The sequence below is a fragment of the Buteo buteo genome, chromosome 22, assembly GCF_964188355.1.
Source record: "Buteo buteo chromosome 22, bButBut1.hap1.1, whole genome shotgun sequence".
Lineage (NCBI taxonomy): Eukaryota > Metazoa > Chordata > Aves > Accipitriformes > Accipitridae > Buteo > Buteo buteo.
The window spans coordinates 8,988,932-9,002,166 of record NC_134192.1 but is presented as its reverse complement, the minus strand read 5'-3'; the positions used below and the strand labels follow the sequence as shown (position 1 = coordinate 9,002,166).

Genomic DNA, 13,235 nt, shown 5'->3' with positions numbered 1-13,235 from the left:
GCGAAGCGGGGGAGAAACTCAGCCCCGGGACCGGCGGCTGACGCTGGGGGTACATCGTCCCGGTCCGGGGCACGGCCAGCTGAGAGCGGTGGGACACAGCCCCCTGGCTGGGATGGCCCCTGCTCCTGGGGGGCATGAGGTAACACTGCCGTCCTTCTTCTCCATTCCCAGTGAAACATTTTGATTTCTAGAAGTACTAATCAAAATCACTCTTGATTATGGCAAAAACAACCTCTGCTGAATATTTTTTTTTTTATGCAATTAACAAGGGTATATGGTAATTCCAAGCAATCTTGCTCTTGAGATTAAAGGAAAGCCTGCCAGGAAGCACATGAATAAAGCTTTAAGATGAGAATTTGCATAATGAAGACTTTCTCTTTGTGGAGGAACTAATGGTGGTTATGTTTGAAACCTATTAACAGAAATGCCTAAAAGCCTCCGCTAAAGTCAGCGCGCTGTTGCCGAGCCGCCGTGACCCACGCGAGCTCCGTCTCCCCCCGCTGCCCTCGGCGCTGCCGGGTCCCCGCCGAGAATCTCAGCTCCACAGCACCCCAGTTCTGTCTTCTCCTTGGTCCACACGAGCGGTGGGCTGAGCTGGATGGGGCAGGAGATGCAGCACGGCCCTTGCGCAAGCACTGCTGTCTGCAGCTCGGGGCAACGCGCCCGGCGTGGGTTTTTAAACCACAGGAAAATTCTGCGTTTCCGTGTGCTGGGGCAGCTGGATGAGAAGCAGGTATGTGTTGCAATTTGATTTCAAGGTTTACTAGGAATAATTTAAATTATTCGGTGGCAGCACCCGATCTGCTTGGCACCCAGCAAGAGTGACGGAGGTGGCAAGGAAAACGTGACCAGCAAAACCAGCCTGCATCTGGTGGGCTCCAGGCTCCTTCTCAGCAGACACTGTTAGCACCACGACGTGGGGCCAGGCCAGAAAAGCCACCGTCCCCGTGGGCAGGAGAAGGCAAGCCCTCGCCGGGAGCTCCCCCGCCAGGCACTCAATGCTGGAGGGACACCGGTGTCCATCTGCCCTGCACCATGCTGAGGGCTGCCCGGAGGTCCGAACGCATCTCCTCCCCACCTCGGGTGGAAGGACAGACCTCCAGGTTGCTCCCAAAACACCTGAAGAAGCAGCGCTGCCCCGCGGTGTCCCACAGCCCTGGGGAGCAGCCGGCGGTTCAGCCTCGGCGGCCGTGGCCGCGCCGGGAGCTGCCGGCAGGTCGCTCTGCAGAGACCAGACAAAAAACACAGCGGGGAGGAGTTTCTCATCTGCTGCCATCTCACGCAGCCTTTCTCGCTCCTCCACAGCAAGATTTAAAACCCCGGAGGGAAGCGCCCTCGTCTCCTCTTTCCCAACAGCCACATCTGGTAAGCGGCACGCAGGGAGCCCGCGGTATTTACCAGGTGCGCTGCAAGGAAACTTCAAAAGCTGAGGGCTAAGGACGGGTGCTGGCCTCTTCCTCCTGAATTTTGGCACGTGAGAAGAGCCCCTGCTCCAGACGTGTTCGCAGGAGGATGAGCTTTGCCACCAGGCTGCTCTTCCCCCAGCACTGTCTTTTGTGGAGCAATGGCAGCTCCCATCACCAAACCCACCAGCCTCCATCACCACCCAGCCTCCACCGCCAAGCTCACCAGCCTCCACCATCAAATCCACCAGCCTCCACTGCCAAACCCACCAGCCTCCAAGACCACCCAGTCAGCTCCCGAAGGGGCAGAAAGCACCCTCAAATCCAGAGGTGTTTGCTCGTGCTAAACTCTCATCCCAACTTTCTCCTTCTTCCCAATGTTTCTCTGTCACCTTTCTCACTGACTCAAACCGGTAGTGATGACTGTATTTCCAAGTTTTATTAAAAAAATTAGATGAGAAAGGCTATTAGCAGAGTGGCTCAGTTGCTGCCAGTTGATTTTGCTTTTCAAACCGGTGTGGGTCTGCCAGCTGAGGCTGCAGGAGCGTGGCAAAGGGGTCTTTCTCCGCACGCTTGGGGACTGAGACGCGAAGGAGCAAATTTGCTGTCGGAGGGAAATGAAGAGTTTCCACGTGTTTCACTGCCCTGCTGGTGTCGGTGCGTTGCCATGTTAAAGCAGCGAGCAGGAGGGGGCTGCAAGTGCCAGGGGGTGACGTACCGGCCACCCGTGGGCACCCACACAACGTCTGTTTCGGGGGGGGGGGATGCCCAGCCCAGGGCCACACGCGAGGCTGGGGGGGAGCGAGGGGTCCGCGCCATGCATCACGTCGCATCGGTCGCTGCCAGGCAATGCCACAGAAGTTGGCGTGAGAGCAGCGAGGCCGTGGAGGAGCCCCGGTGCCCGAGGGACTGTCCTGTCCCTGCAGGATGAACCTCAGGCTCCCCAAAAGCACTGGCCGGAGCGGTACCCCACACCACGGACAGACAAACACCTCCGGGTGCTGGCAGCAACCCTTGACAGCTCGGAGTGAAAAGCAAAGCTCTGTCAAGGGCAGCACTACCGGAGCTAGGAGAGGCTTTTCCCTCAGGGTTTCCCAAGGATGTCTTGGACCAGCGGCTGCTGCCCAGGTCTGCCCCATCTCTGGCTCCACAGCATCATCCTCTCTCTGGCCCCATGCGAAACCAACATTTCACCAGGTCTTCTTCCACCCCAGTGTGGTTGGAAAGTGGGTAGCCTTGTTCAGGCAATACAAGATGTCAATTGAAATGGTCTCCTTCAGTATCAGCACTCAAAGCTTTCAAGGTTTCCAAGGCGCTCTGACATCTCTGTGCGTAGAGCAGGTGACGTTTTCTAAGCAACTTTAATAAGATAATCATTCTTTGAGGTTTATGTCAAAGAGGTCTCTGCCACAGCATTGCCAAAACCTGCTTTCAATTAGTCCCAGATCAATTGCATCAGGAGCAAAAGGCTGGAAGGTTTTGAGCACAAGTATTTAAGGTTCCTCCCCTTCTCGGGAGTGCCTGAGCTCAGTTGTGCTTGTGGTGAGGATGGGATGATGCCCAGCTTTCTGTGCCTGGGTTGGGTACAAGGATATTGCGGCCAAAGGCTAACGAGGGCAGGGGGAGCTCGGTGGCTGGGGGAGTCCCAGCCCTCCCAGGAGCTCTGCCGCTGAGCCTAGAGAGTGAATCTCTGACCGACTCTGGGAAAATGCCCTAGGTAACGCTTAATAATTCAAAGGTGCATCTGATGGGAAAGGGAGTTGCTGCTTCTTTTCCCTCTTTTGCTGTTTGTTTGGCTTGGGGTTCTTTTTAAGGAAAAACAATTTATTATACCTAAAGGGGGAAAGGATGAGGACAGCGTCATTTTTTTTTATTCCCAGACCCCAACCACTTCGCAAGTGGCAGAGGGGAAATTAGCACTGACCCCGCTACCCGGGTTAGGAAATGGCTAAAGGCGACTTTGTCAGGTCACGGAAGAACCAACAGTGTCACCCAGGACTCGGGTTTGTCCTCCTCCAGAAGCAGCGTGCAGGGCTCTGCTGGAGAACTGGATTACCGCTCCTGCAGCAAGGGAAGGGGAGACACGGGGCTGCTGTGACCCCGCTCCCGAGCAGGTTCCAGCCTGGCTTCCCGGCAGCAGAGAGCCAGCTGCCGGGAGCAGGAGGCAGGATCCGAGCTGCCACCGCTTTGGGGACAGCCTTGGCACCGCCTGCGTCCAGGTGCGCTGCTCCTGGCCTTCGCCCAGCCCAGCCTCACCGGGCGTAGGGTGGGAAACATGGACCTCAGCTCACTCGGTTCGTGATCCCTAGTGAAGGTCAGAAAACACAGAAAGTTCCTTTTCCTCCTACGACTTGGGGGGGGAGGGCTCCAAATTGGGGTGCTTTCGTGTTTGCCTCCATGCTGTCCACCCAGAAATATTACGAGGTACGTTCACATTAGCCACTTGATTTCTGCTTACACACTAAGTAATGACTACGAATTTGCCTAGGGCCAACGACTCCTGTTTATCAACCAGACAACAAATTGCGGCATGAAAGCATTTTGTTCATAACCCAGCGTGGAACAACTGATGACAAAGCCAGTGATGCAGGAGCCCAAAGAAAACTGAAACGGGAGATTAAATGCTTATCACCTGATTCCCGATGGAAAGAGATTGCTCTCATCAGATAAAGATCAAGAGAAGATGCTGTAGTTAAAAGTAGGTAAATAGGGAATTACACGGTAAAAATGCTGGTTCATCACTTGGGATGTGCTGCTCCTGTCGTACCGTGCTATTTAAAATCGGAAGCGCAGCGGTAGTGGAAATGAAGACTTGGGCGATGCCGACAGATGGAGCGAGGCCCTGGGAGAGCGTGGGGGGCTGCAGCCCTCTCCTCCGGCTGAAGGCATTTGTCTGTCCCCTGTCACCGCAGCCTGCAATGCAGGGCTCCCGCCTGGCCGCCGCTGCGGCGCAGCGCCTGCAACCGCCTGCTTGCCTTTCCACGGCGCCTCGCCGTGCAAATATTGGGCATTCGGAGCGCGGTGGGGAGTCGTTTAAGGATGCAGCCTCCGCCGCTGGCTGTCCGCGCCCTCCTCGCATCAGGTGCGCATCTCGCCCGGCCGCGCTCCCGCTCGCCCCTGCTTTGGGCGAAGGCGGCTCCGTCGCAGACCCCGGCGGTGCTGCCGAGGGACCACGCCGTCCCGCCACGGGAAGGGGATTCCAGCATGGACAGACAACAGGGTGGGGGGCTGCACCCCCCTCCCAAGTAGAAAGCGGCAGTAGAGATCAGCTGGAGGTAATTTTGAGCAGGAACTGGCAGTGATTTTTAACCCCCCCTGCCCAGCCCCGCAGCTCCAAGACCACCCTTCTAGGCTCGCCCACGGCCAGGGAAGCTGCTTGGCCAAACCTGCGGCGGGCAGCCGTGCCACGTCCCTCAGCCTTTTGCACCAGCTCATTTTCAGTAAGGTGGGTTTGGCTCTTCGCTTTCATAGAGAGGTTTGGAGAAGTCCCCTGGGAAGTGGAGTTTGGGGGGTGCATCCACTCCCTGGGGTTTCCCGTGCCCAGCACAGGCTGCGTCTGCGACTGGGGAGGTAAAGCCAGCTTCACCCAGAGCCTGCCGCCCGCGTCTGCCCGGTGAGCACCCGCTGTGTTCCCATCACCTCCCAAACGCACTACTAGGAGGCAAAACCAGAGTCCGCTGTTATACAGGTGGGAAAGGTCTGCTGAAATACTTCTGCCAGGGGAAAAAAGTGTTTCTGTTAAGTCAATGACAACTTATCAAGGCAAATTCTGAAAATTTTTTGCTACAGACTTTCATGGGGTTTTTAAAAAATTATTTCATGACTATCATTTAAAATGTCATTTTTTAAGTCATGAAAGACAGCTGTTTAATCCGGAGATAAAACACTTTTCTAGATGAAGGAGGTGTACAGCTACCTGGTTTTGCCTCCCATCACCAGGAACAGTTGCCTTATAACCAGAGCACTATTTTCTATTGATGTGGCATGAAATAATTTAAACATAAAAACAGGAGCTTGCTGAGTTCAAAGAGAAATCCACCAACAGGTTTCTCGCTCTCTCTGACCCTACTCGTGGAGGAAATAGCACCAACGTTTACAAAACCAACTGTTTGTAAACTGTTACTTCAATTCAAGTGTTATGGCTCTGAGATTTCCTCTGCAAAAGGACCTAAATCATTCACTCAGTTAAGACCATCATTACAAAAGAGAAAGAAGGAATATACCTTTTTTTTCAAACATATGTTTAACCTCACTTAAATATGCTCTATTTTCTGCATGAGGCTAAAGACGTGTATTAGGATCTGTGTGCATTTTTAAACACACACACACACAGGGGCACAAAGCTTAGTGCCGTCCTATGGATTTTTGGAAATAACAAATTCTGGTTTTCTGGCAAATACTGACACACAAACTGCATGGCATCCGCTCAGTGTCTCTTGACAGTGCGTGAGACAGTCTGTCACCAGCAGCACTAGCTGATGCCCGGCGAGCGGGGCCTGGCTGAACACCCAGCCCAGCTGAAGCAGCCTGGTTCTGGGGCGGAAAGCGGGGGTTTGCCTGGAGGTGAGGGGGATGCTCAGGGCAGGCTTGCACCAGCTGGAAGTATTGCCCTGGAACGGTTTGACTTTGCGGGGCTGCAACCTCTTCAGCCCGGCGTTGCCTTGGCATCAGGTTGCATGGGGATTTCTCTGGCCAAAAGAATTTCCAGGGTGGGAAAATGTGCTGGGCAAGGGGGAAGTTTTGCCAATTCTTGGTCTTTCTACCTCTTTGTGGCACGAGATCGTACCCCTGGGTATGCCCAGGCTCTGTAGTGGAAATTATGCAAATCTCCGACAGGAATGCTATGCACCGGGTGGCAGGACAGGACCTGGGGATGCTTTTGCTTCAAATGAGGTAGATGGGGTCTGGCATAAGTTTTGCTCAGATCATATTGTCTGAAAAGGCGACCCAAGTCCTGCAGTTGTAGGGACACCTGAATGGAGGTGGCTGGTCATCACGGAGACGCGTGCTCCACCAAGCTGCTTGCTTTCATCCCATATAGGTCATACAGAGATCTAACACAGAGACTTTTCCCTAAGCTCCTACCCTCAAAAGCAGACATTCGTCAGCAGACGCTCTATGGTCACAGATTAAAGTGCTGTTCAAAATCTTATTACGTATCTAATGTCCCTTCTGCAGCACAAGCACCTCCTCTGTCACCCACAGCTGGGGCTGGAAACCTCTTCTGCTTGTTCAGCTTTTGCCTCCCACCCTCCTGGAGCCCATGCTGCAGTTACCCCTAAACACCCAACCAGGAGTGCATCCTTCTGAAGCAGGATTTCAGTAAGATTCTTCCAACTTTGACAAGTTCTTTCTACCCAGGTTTCTTTGTGCATGGGCCATGAGAGCATCTCAAAAGGCAAGCAAAATGCTGAGCAATTCTCTTTTCCCAGCTCCTTGTTTGCTGGAGACAACCCCGTGCCAGCCTGCGGAGCCTTCCAACAGCAGAACGATGCTGTTCACAGCCTCCCGCCTCCCTGTCTGAGCTGGCACCTCCGAAATCTTGCCAATGCCTCTGGTTTTGCTTTCTTTGGCTTTTCTACACGTATATGCCGTGCCAGCGCTGAATCCCTACAGCAGACCTGGCCCACTCCTTCCCTGAAGATGCTGCCCATGTGGTTGGGTATCTCAGGGAAGAGGAGCTTGCGTTCAGCATCAGCTTTCCGGCCCTGGTACTCCTACCGCAATAATTTTCCATGTTTCCTAGACAAGGTTGGAAAGCAGTGAAAAAGGATTTTGGAGTGACTACATGACAGTTTTGTAAATATGTATTAGCATTAAGTTTATCTGCATCACACCAGTAGGCTGAGCTTTCAGAAGATCGAAACCAAACCTGACCCTGTGCAGCTCCACTGAAATCCCTGCAAGCGTACAGAACGCCTTTGCCTCTCGCTTTGCAACGGCTAACGGGTTTGTATTGGGGCTCTCCGTTTTCTTCTCGAAAGCCTCGTTCACTCAGCAAACGCGTCCTTGTGCTCGCATCCCAAATCACAGCTAGTGACTCCAGCATCTGGATCCCCAACTTTGAAGTTTCCTTTTCAAAAAAAGTCCTTTCATGTTCTGTGTTTTGATATGCCATGTTCATCTTCTCCTGTTTTCCTCTATTTAAGTTCTTCCACCAGTTGTGAATTATATCAATCAGATTACAAAGGAATTATTGCAAAGGTTTTCTCTTTGCCATGAGTGTTATGTAGTTTATTAAACATATGTTTTGTTATTAGAGTGGCTTCAGAAGCACTGTTCTAATAAAACTCTGTTTTTTCCTTTAGTTCATTGTAAAGTCAATGCCTTAAACCTCCAGGAGATATTTTTCCAAGGATGTTTTTAAACCGTGTAGTCCTAAAAGTTTATTCTAGTCAACACTGGAGATCAATAGACTCTTCTGTTTTATGTGCTTTAAGGGCTGAAACGGTTGCAACAGATGTAAGGAAAAAACGACATTTTTGTAGAGGGGAAAAAAACCTGAGTTAAATGGCCATTTCCAAGCAATAGATATCACTAGGCTGGTAGAAGAAGTTCCAAAATACAAGCAGAAGTATGGAAATTAATTATTTCCAAAGCTATGTACAAAAATAACTGGGCATGGCACATTTAATTAATGCATATTTGTTCAAAGATCAGAGATAATTTGTAAGAAAACCAATTTAGCTTCTCCTGCTTTGTCATACGCGCTAAAGACGCTATCAAAGTAAAAATTATTCTTTAAATGTATTATTTGACTTGCTGCTGATATCTAGTAATTATAAATTTAATAACATAATAATGTATTATAACTAAGATTTTTAGTGCAGGTAAATGTTTTACACGACGCTGCTATCTCCTTCAGTTTTGACAGCAACGCCAAACCGAGGCTTTTGCTTCTACTCTAAATAATTCCTCCTGCAACTGCCCCGGCACAACCGTGGCGAGCGACCCTGGCAAGCGATGGGCGCGGAGCCGGCGGGTCACCTGGCACTGGCACCCCCTTTTCTGCCAGCTGTGGCCACCACTGCCTGCTGCAAAGCGGAGCCCGGACACCTGGAAAAACATCTGGAAAAGAGCTGGCTCTCTTCTGCTTTCTCTGCGCCCTCGGTTGGACACTGTTGGGCGGAGACTGTGCAGAGGAGCCGCCGGCAGTGACTGTAGCCATCTGTGCAACAGTTATAAATAGCTAATAATACCGTCTAATATTACTTTCCCTTTTAAGTAATTATTGTAATTGCTGGTGGGATACTGTACTCACACTCGAGAGGAGAGGTGATCTGTGAGATGCTGTCTATTAAGACACGGGATGACAACGCAGAGTCACCCGTCACTGCTGATATTGCAACTTTGGAGGACGTGCCCAACTATTCGTACTGCCGGTTTGTAATCATAAAGTTTTTCTTCAAGCTTTTCTTAGGCAACGTAAAGCATAAAATCTGGACGTACCCCTTCCGCCTGGCCCGTAAGAGGTAACCTCCGCTCCCTGCAAGAACACTGACCTCAGATGCCAAATTTGCTGTCTTTCCATGAAACCACATCAGTGCTTTTCTGTACTGGCTTACCACGAGAGTGAGGACAGGCGAGGGAAAAAAATGACTGTGGAAAGTTCTTTATTTGACTGTTTTCCTTACCACTTTGCAGAAACACGTGGCTAACCCTGGATGACTCAAACATAACTACTTTCTGGAAAAGCCATGGATTTGTGCATTTCAAACATCATGCAACATGCTAGCATAGGGACCGCTCACCTTTGGCTGCTGCGCCAGCTGCAGCGAAAAGGCTCTGCAGGGTGTTTGGCTTCCTCCACCACCTCATGCTTCTGCCCACCACTGCACTGTGGGAATACACTGGAGCTTAGTGGCACTGGGAAACGGCTTGGTGCCCTGCGAGCAATTCCGATTTCCAGCATCGCACCCACAGCCAGAAGGGTGGTGAGGGCCGAGGGAGCACGGCAGCTCAGAGGCACAGACGGATGCGGCACGGCTGTGTCCAGTAGCCGACCGGGCGCTGAAGCGCACACTCACATATGAAGGGAAAGGCAGCGGAATTTGACCAAAGAGAAAGCCAAACCCTACCATATTTTTTCAATTAAAAGGAGAGAGTTTGTTCCTGCTTTACTGGGCCACAGCCAAGATGCACATTATTCTTGGTCAATGGTGGATCCAGACCTCAGCTGCAGGAATCACACCAAGTACCGACTTTGTTGTCTAGTTTGCTATCCTTGGTTCTTGGTAATTTGTAAACCTCTGAGCTTGCAAGAGACTGGGCTGTCTGCGACCCACCGTCGGCAGCGCTGGAAAGACTGTTTCAGAACAAGAAGCCAAAAAAAAGCCAGCGAGTAGAGGCAATGCAGAAACTTGATTTCTATTGCTGCTGTACTGAGGAGCTGGGGTAGAAAGTGCTGCCTCGGAAGCCCACTTCCTTCCACCCGATATTTTCCTGTGGGCATGGGATGACGGTGGGGAGGCCGCCCTGGTACCCCAAAGGCCAGTTGAGTGCTCAGGAGGGGAAGGGCTCTCCGAGCCTCCGTCAGGGTGCTGCAAAGCTGGTCCAAAAGGTTTGGGAGAGACAGAGGGAGGAGCAGGCACCCACCCGTGGGTCAGGAGAGCCACGACTGAAACACCAAAACACTGGAGGAGGAACCGGAGGCCACAGGGAAAGGCTGAAGCCGCGCACCAGTACCTTGTCCCTATGCGTCCGGTGTCGGCAGGGCTCTACGCAAAAGAGGTTGCAAGTGCAGAGTCCGCTTACCTTTATATAGTTATTTCCACGGCGAGGCAATTTAAAGCAGCTCAGACAGGAGCTGAACTTAATGTTGTTCAATTACCTGTGAAGCCTCGCGCTGGCAGGAATGATTTATGAACGTTTCAGTGAAATTCATTTTGATACAAACACAGCCAAGGATATTTAAGAGCTGGACCCTGCAGCCCAGCGCTCCAAAATGAAAGAGAACAGCATTTTTCTTCTCCCACGCTGCAAACAACACAGAATGCAAACAGCTTTTCTGCTGACTAATCATATTTTTAAAAGATTTTGATCTAAAATCAGGACTTTACGCACAGTCTCTTAGCTCAGCCTGTCCAACTGATATCCACCAATTAAAAATGCAGCCGCTAAACTGGTGAGCATAAGCAACCCTGTACCACGCTGTTACCCTTGCAGGTGCACAAGCAGGTAAGTACCCAACGCAAACGGAGACTAATTCCAGGCTGACTCATGGTAAACCTAATCTTTTCCAACAGCAAAAGCTGCTAGCAGCCCAGCTCACTCTTCATTTTGATGCTAATATCCTCTAACCAATCTGTGCTCGATGGGTGCCTCCTAGCTAACAGCAGATTTTTTTAGAAAAACTTTCCCAAGGCCTTTTACATAATTGCTGTCTATTTCCTCTGTGCAACCTTCAGGAGGACTTTTTTTCCTATTCAAAGAAACAAACAGCTTTTTAACAGTAATTTATTTTTTTCTTAAAGGAAACAAAGAGTTGTGATAAGCTTTGCATTGATTTTCATTGCCCTCCCCCCCCAAAGGCATGGGTTTTTTCCCCTATCCTCCTAGTTACCGTCCAGCTGGGACTGATTTCTAGGTTAGACTATTCTGATCTGCCAAAATAGCAGTGGGACTAAAAAGGAGGGAGACTACAACCAGCAGCCCGAGAAATTTGGGTCACACGGAGAATCCGCTAATCCAACAGCTCAGTAAGCAGAGAGACAAAACCAAACTCCTTTCACTGACGACTCCGCGGCTCCCTCCGTTTTGGATTACCCGCGACACAGGCTGCTACAGAGCCTTCTACCTGCAGCACGGCAGATTTGGTTTAAGCGTTGTTGTGACACTTTCTCACAAAGAGGGATACGCTGCGTTCCGAGCTGCTTTAATCACCAGCGTTGTCCCCTAATGACGGGTTTAGAGCCACCCCAGCCGGCAGATCCCTGTGCAGGAGCATCCCCCGCCGCCGAACCGGGGTGGGGAGAAGGGACGGGCGCTCTGGGGGGGGGGGGGGGGTCGGGGGGGAAGAGGGGGTGACCAGGGAACGAATGTTTTTGGCTGGGCCCGGCCCTTGGTGCACAGGCTGGCGGTCCGCCATCTGCTGCAGCGTCGGGGTGATCTGCGCAGGGTGGGGCCCCGGGGGGGGTGCAGCCCCCCCCTCCAAATGCGATGCGGGGGGGGTGTGCATCCTCCGGGGGGGGGGTGCCTTGCTAGGGACCCTCCTCGGGGGGTGCATCCCCCTCCTCCTCTTTTCCCGGGGGAAAGCTGCACGTTACCGGGGGATGCATCCAAGCCGAGGAGCCCCCCCATCCCACGGCGGGGAAGCTGCAACCTCTGCGGGATTTCCCCTCGGGGGGGATCCTGCGGGGTGACCCCGGCCGGCCGGGGAGGGGGGTTTCAGCCGCGCCCGGGGCCGGGCCCAGCGCCACGATCATGCGCAAACCGCGCCGCGACCTCCCGGGGACCCCCCCCCCCCCTCTTCCCTTCCTTCCCCTCCCGTCCCAAGCCGCCCCCTCCCGCTACCGCCCCGCGATGCCGGCGGCCGGGCCGCCCTACCTGAGCCCAGCAAGGCGGCGAAGGCGAGGAGGAGCCCCAGGAGGCGGCGGCCGGCCATGTCGCGGCGGGGCTGCTCGTCTGCCGCGGGCATGGCCGCCTGCCTTCCGCCGGGGCGGGCCGGGGCGGAGCGGGCCGGGGCGGGCGCACGGAGCTGCCACCGCCCCCCGCATCCCACCCCTCCGTTACCGGGGAGGGGGGCGCGTCCGAGAAAGCGGCGGAGCTCCGGCAACCGGAGGTTGCCGCGCTGGGAGGCTCCGTGCTCTGCCCGCGGCTAAAACGCGGCTTCTGCCGGCGCCGGCGCCGGCCCCGGCCCCGGGCGGTTGGTTGCCGCTGGGCTCAGCCCCGTGTATTTATTGACTCACCGAAGTGAGGGAGAATCCGCGCTGCAGATAGCGATGAGGAGATGCGCAGGAAACCTGTGCGGGGGTTTGGGTTGCTGACTGCCTGGATGTGATGCGCTGGAAGGGAGGGGAGGGCCCGGCGGGCAGGACCCCCCGCGGCGGTGGGAGCCGTGAGTGCTGGCGAGCAGGACCCCCGGGGGCCGTGGGTGCCGGCGGGCAGGACCCCCGGGGGCCGTGGGTGCCGGCGGGCAGGACCCCCGGGGCGGTGGGAGCCGTGGGTGCCGGCGGGCAGGACCCCCGGGGGCCGTGGGTGCCGGCAGGCAGGACCCCCGGGGCGGTGGGAGCCGTGGATGCCGGCGGGCAGGACCCCCGGGGGCCGTGGGTGCCGGCGGGCAGGACCCCCGGGGCGGTGGGAGCCGTGGGTGCCGGTGGGGGGACAGCAGTGGTGCCGGGATGGGACGATGGTGCAGGCGTGGGTGCTCTGCCCCGCTCCCGGGAAAGGGGCTCCGCAGAAGTGCAGGGCAGGGAGCTGCTGCAATTTCACCCCTTAACGCCAAGTTTTTTGCTGTGGAGGTTGCGGAGCCGTAGAAATGTTGGCTGGAAGCGACCTCTGGAGGTCTCTAGCCCAAACGCCCCCTCGGAGCGGGACCCGCGGACAGCAGGGCACATCACCCACAGCCTTGTCTGGTGAGGAGTTGAAAACCTCCAGGGACGGGGGCTCCCCCACCTCCCTGCGTGACCTACGGCAGTGCTGCCCCACTGCCCAGTGAAGGAGATTCTCCTGGGTCCAGCCTGACCCTCCCACTGACCCCGACCGCTTCTTTGGCCATCACCCCCTGTTGCGTCGCCTGCCACTGCCAAGAAGAGTTTGGCTCTGTCGTCTTAATAAGTGCCCTTACGTAGCTGGAAGCTGCGATTAGGTCTGCCCTCAGCCACCTTCTTGCCA

The 13,235-nt window shown here is 54.3% G+C and overlaps 1 protein-coding gene across 1 annotated transcript in view; it reads right to left on the bottom strand.

Moving 5' to 3' along the window:
* The window catches only part of CD99L2 (CD99 molecule like 2), a 33,396-nt gene extending 21,331 nt beyond the window's left edge, over positions 1 to 12,065 (bottom strand). The window contains exon 1 of the mRNA XM_075053911.1: positions 11,949 to 12,065. Coding sequence (XP_074910012.1) covers positions 11,949 to 12,039 — 91 coding nt within the window. The 5' untranslated portion in view covers positions 12,040 to 12,065. The remainder of the gene's footprint in view (positions 1 to 11,948) is intronic.
* Positions 12,066 to 13,235: the final 1,170 nt, after the last annotated feature.